This window comes from Procambarus clarkii, chromosome 28 (assembly GCF_040958095.1).
Source record: "Procambarus clarkii isolate CNS0578487 chromosome 28, FALCON_Pclarkii_2.0, whole genome shotgun sequence".
Taxonomy (NCBI): domain Eukaryota; kingdom Metazoa; phylum Arthropoda; class Malacostraca; order Decapoda; family Cambaridae; genus Procambarus; species Procambarus clarkii.
The window spans coordinates 40,786,579-40,791,578 of NC_091177.1; the positions used below are offsets into that span (position 1 = coordinate 40,786,579).

The 5,000-nt window shown below is 44.3% G+C and overlaps 1 protein-coding gene across 1 annotated transcript in view; it reads right to left on the reverse strand.

Annotated features, from left to right (window-relative positions):
* Positions 1 to 5,000, reverse strand: part of LOC123751702 (probable glutamate receptor) — a 97,919-nt gene that overhangs the window by 4,672 nt on the left and 88,247 nt on the right. The window contains exon 12 of the mRNA XM_069332713.1: positions 3,139 to 3,238. Within this exon, the coding sequence (XP_069188814.1) occupies positions 3,139 to 3,238 (100 nt within the window). The remainder of the gene's footprint in view (positions 1 to 3,138; positions 3,239 to 5,000) is intronic.

Sequence of the window (5,000 nt, forward strand, 5' to 3'; positions counted from 1 at the left end):
TTCCAGCGAAGTGAGGTTTAATTCCCGTAGTCTCTCCTCGTAGCTCATACCTCTCAGCTCGGGTACTAGTCTGGTGGCAAACCTTTGAACCTTTTCCAGTTTAGTCTTATCCTTGACTAGATATGGACTCCATGCTGGGGCTGCATACTCCAGGATTGGCCTGACATATGTGGTATACAAAGTTCTGAATGATTCTTTACACAAGTTTCTGAATGCCGTTCGTATGTTGGCCAGCCTGGCATATGCCGCTGATGTTATCCGCTTGATATGTGCTGCAGGAGACAGGTCTGGCGTGATATCAACCCCCAAGTCTTTTTCCTTCTCTGACTCCTGAAGAATTTCCTCTCCCAGATGATACCTTGTATCTGGCCTCCTGCTCCCTACACCTATCTTCATTACATTACATTTGGTTGGGTTAAACTCTAACAACCATTTGTTCGACCATTCCTTCAGCTTGTCTAGGTCTTCTTGAAGCCTCAAACAGTCCTCTTCTGTTTTAATCCTTCTCATAATTTTAGCATCGTCCGCAAACATTGAGAGAAATGTATCGATACCCTCCGGGAGATCATTTACATATATCAGAAACAAGATAGGACCGAGTACAGAGCCCTGTGGGACTCCACTGGTGACTTCACGCCAATCGGAGGTCTCACCCCTCACCGTAACTCTCTGCTTCCTATTGCTTAGATACTCCCTTATCCACTGGAGCACCTTACCAGCTACACCTGCCTGTCTCTCCAGCTTATGTACCAGCCTCTTATGCGGTACTGTGTCAAAGGCTTTCCGACAATCCAAGAAAATGCAGTCCGCCCAGCCCTCTCTTTCTTGCTTAATCTGTGTCACCTGATCGTAGAATTCTATCAAGCCTGTAAGGCAAGATTTACCCTCCCTGAATCCATGTTGGCGATTTGTCACGAAGTCCCTTCTCTCCAGATGTGTTACCAGGTTTTTTCTCACGATCTTCTCCATCACCTTGCATGGTATACAAGTCAAGGACACTGGCCTGTAGTTCAGTGCCTCTTGTCTGTCGCCCTTTTTGTATATTGGGACCACATTCGCCGTCTTCCATATTTCTGGTAGGTCTCCCGTCTCTAGTGACTTACTATACACTATGGAGAGTGGCAGGCAAAGTGCCTCTGCACACTCTTTCAGTACCCATGGTGAGATCCCATCTGGACCAACAGCCTTTCTAACATCCAGATCCAGCAGGTGTCTCTTGACCTCCTCTCTCGTAGTTTCGAACTCCTCCAAGGCCGCCTGGTTTACCTCCCTTTCTCCTAGCACAGTGACCTCACCCTGTTCTATTGTGAAGACCTCCTGGAACCTCTTGTTGAGTTCCTCACACACCTCTCTGTCATTCTCTGTATACCTGTCCTCGCCTGTTCTAAGTTTCAATACCTGTTCTTTCACTGTTGTTTTCCTTCTGATGTAACTGTGGAGTAGCTTTGGTTCGGTCTTGGCTTTGTTTGCTATATCATTTTCAAAATTTTTCTCTGCTTCTCTTCTCACCCTGACGTACTCATTCCTGGTTCTCTGGTATCTCTCTCTGCTTTCTGGTGTTCTGGTGTGTGTGTGTGTGTGTGTGTGTGTGTGTGTGTGTGTGTGTGTGTGTGTGTACTCACCTATTTGTGCTTGCAGGATCGAGCATTGACTCTTGGATCGCCGCCTGTGTGTGTACTTACCTAATTGTACTTACCTAATTGTGCTTGCGGGGGTTGAGCTCTGGCTCTTTGGTCCCGCCTCTCAACCGTCAATCAACTGGTGTACAGATTCCTGAGCCTATTGGGCTCTATCATATCTACATTTGAAACTGTGAATGGAGTCAGCCTCCACCACATCACTTCCTAATGCATTCCATTTGCTAACTACTCTGACACTGAAAAAGTTCTTTCTAACGTCTCTGTGGCTCATTTGGGTACTCAGCTTCCACCTGTGTCCCCTTGTTCGCGTCCCACCAGTGTTGAAAAGTTCGTCCTTGTTTACCCGGTCGATTCCCCTGAGGATTTTGTAGGTTGTGATCATGTCCCCCCTTACTCTTCTGTCTTCAAGTGTCGTGAGGTGCATTTCCCGCAGCCTTTCCTCATAACTCATGCCTCTTAGTTCTGGGACTAGTCTAGTAGCATACCTTTGGACTTTTTCCAGCTTCGTCTTGTGCTTGACAAGGTACGGGCTCCATGCTGGGGCCGCATACTCCAGGATTGGTCTTACATATGTGGTGTACAAGATTCTGAATGATTCCTTACACAGGTTCCTGAACGCCGTTCTGATGTTAGCCAGCCTCGCATATGCCGCAGACGTTATTCTCTTTATGTGGGCTTCAGGAGACAGGTTTGGTGTGATATCAACTCCTAGATCTTTCTCTCTGTCTGTTTCATTAAGTACTTCATCTCCTATTCTGTATCCTGTGCCTGGCCTCCTGTTTCCACTGCCTAGTTTCATTACTTTGCATTTACTCGGGTTGAACTTCAACAGCCATTTGTTGGACCATTCACTCAGTCTATCCAGGTCATCTTGTAGCCTCCTACTATCATCCTCTGTTTCAATCCTCCTCATAATTTTTGCATCGTCGGCAAACATTGAGAGGAACGAATCTATACCCTCTGGGAGATCATTTACATATACCAGAAACAGTATAGGTCCAAGGACTGACCCCTGCGGGGCTCCACTTGTGACGTCTCGCCAATCTGAGACCTCACCCCTCACACAGACTCGTTGTCTCCTGTTGCTTAGGTATTCCTCTATCCACCGGAGTACCTTCCCTCTCACTCCAGCCTGCATCTCCAACTTTCGCACTAGCCTCTTGTGTGGCACTGTATCAAAGGCTTTCTGACAATCCAAAAATATGCAGTCTGCCCACCCGCAGTCTGCACACCTGTGTGTGTGTGTGTGTGTGTGTGTGTGTGTGTGTGTGTGTGTGTGTGTGTGTGTGTGTGTGTGTGTGTGTGTGTGTGTGTGTGTGTGTGTGTGTGTGTGTGTGTGTGTGTGTGTGTGTGTGTGTGTGTGTGTGTGTGTGTGTGTTTGTGTGTGTGTGTGTGTGTGTGGTGTGTGTTCACTTATAGGTTCTAAAATACATAAATTCAAAAAATTTATATAAATTGTTAAAATAAGTACAAAAAATATATAATATATATATATTACCTCTTTTGTAAAGCTGGGATCACAGAGTTGTCTTTTTGACTGATAATACAGGCGGCGAAATGCAGATACGTTTCTGAAGACGTGTAGAAATTGCACTCTCCTGTAACACACAAAGTTTTAATACACACACACACGTATGAATATATTTCTATACAAAAATATATGGAAAGGGAGTACCACCTCTGGCTGGAAGAAGGTGACCCTTAGCCTCGCACACATAATATATAATACATTAGAATGTCAGTCTGTCGGTTTGAACAATTTTGGTAGCCAGATTCTTAGCGCTTTGTAGGGGTGACGTGTCCTGGGAAGAGGACTATCATTGGCTGCTGGAAATTTGTTGTGTTAGTTTCAATTCGAGAGGCTAAGGCCCAATTGTAATCCCCTGACTCATAGAAAATCGGTGAAAAGTGGCTATCCGAATCAATAGATTGTTTACTAGAAAATTATGAACGTGATAATTCCTTTTATGATAAATGGCTGAGCAAAAATGCCAACAATCTCATTAAACTCAACATTCCTTTTAAGTGCACTCTACCTGTCTCTTATATTCCTCTTTATCTGTACCCCACCATTCAAGTATCATACACACCTGTCACCAAGAAAGGTAACGAGAATCTTGCTCCTCTCAAAGCTGTCACACTCGAATCAATTGCCTCCTCCATCGAGAATGTAAGATCACACACGCACTGTGTCTACACCGACGGCACAGTCCAGTCTTCTACTGGACGGACTGCAGCAGCATGTAGGTTTTATAGAAATAATATTTGCACAAAGACTGTCAGTGTCAGGTTAAACAACTGGCTGACCTCCACACAAGCAGAACTAGCAGCATTACAACTAGCTACCGGTACATTAAAAAACATTGGAGAAGGAATAATATTTTGTGATTCAAAGTCTGCTCTTCAAGCAATCTAAAACTTCTCCTGGAAGGTCGACAGCAAAAGCTTTATACTACTAATTATAAATGACCCAATCGCTGCACAGAGCAAAGGGTCTCGAATCTCCTTTCTTTGGATATCATCACACATAAATATAACCCATCATAATGAGAGAGACATTGCAGCAAAATTAGCGTGTAACAAAGATGAAGTTAAATTAGATCTAGGTATCCCCGTCTCTACTGTCAAAACTATATTGGTCCAAACACTCAGGTCCGATAGGAAAGAAATTACTGACTCCCAACTACCTGAAAGCACTAGTATAAAAAGCTATGATTTGTTCAGATCTGAAACCTATATTTATGGGCAGCAAAAAACGTCCACTAGACTGTGCGACACAGTGGTTGCCAGGATCAGGTTGGGTTACCGTTACCTGTGGCAGGTGGCTACAGGTGACGGATCTCCCAATCCTGAGCACTACAGGTGCAAACTCTGTGAGCAGGAACTGCGGCATGATCTCCCACACTTCATCACCAAATGCCCAGTTATTTGACCTTTCAGACCAGTTGGCATGAGGTACCTGGAGCTTTGCAATTACTTTATTCACACTCACAAAGAGCTGAAATCTCTTGAAACCTTGCAAAATGAAGCTATGCGTCTCATCCTTGGGGCTCCAAAGTCCACGAGAATAGTTAACATGAGAGCAGAGTTAAAATTACCTACCATAAGTGAGAGAATCTTGTCTATTAGCACAGTTTTCGGCGTGAAGGCATTGAGTAGATCTAGACAACACATGAAGTTTCAAGCTAAACTTTCTAATATGCTACACTCACCTGAGGTCTATAGAAGAAGAACGAAATCTGATTATGTATATTGGTTCTACAAGGTAGCCAACTCCATCAAAATATTAAATATGTACCCAACTCGACTAATGATTAATCAGCCAATTACTCCATGGGATAACTGGGACCTATCAGTTGA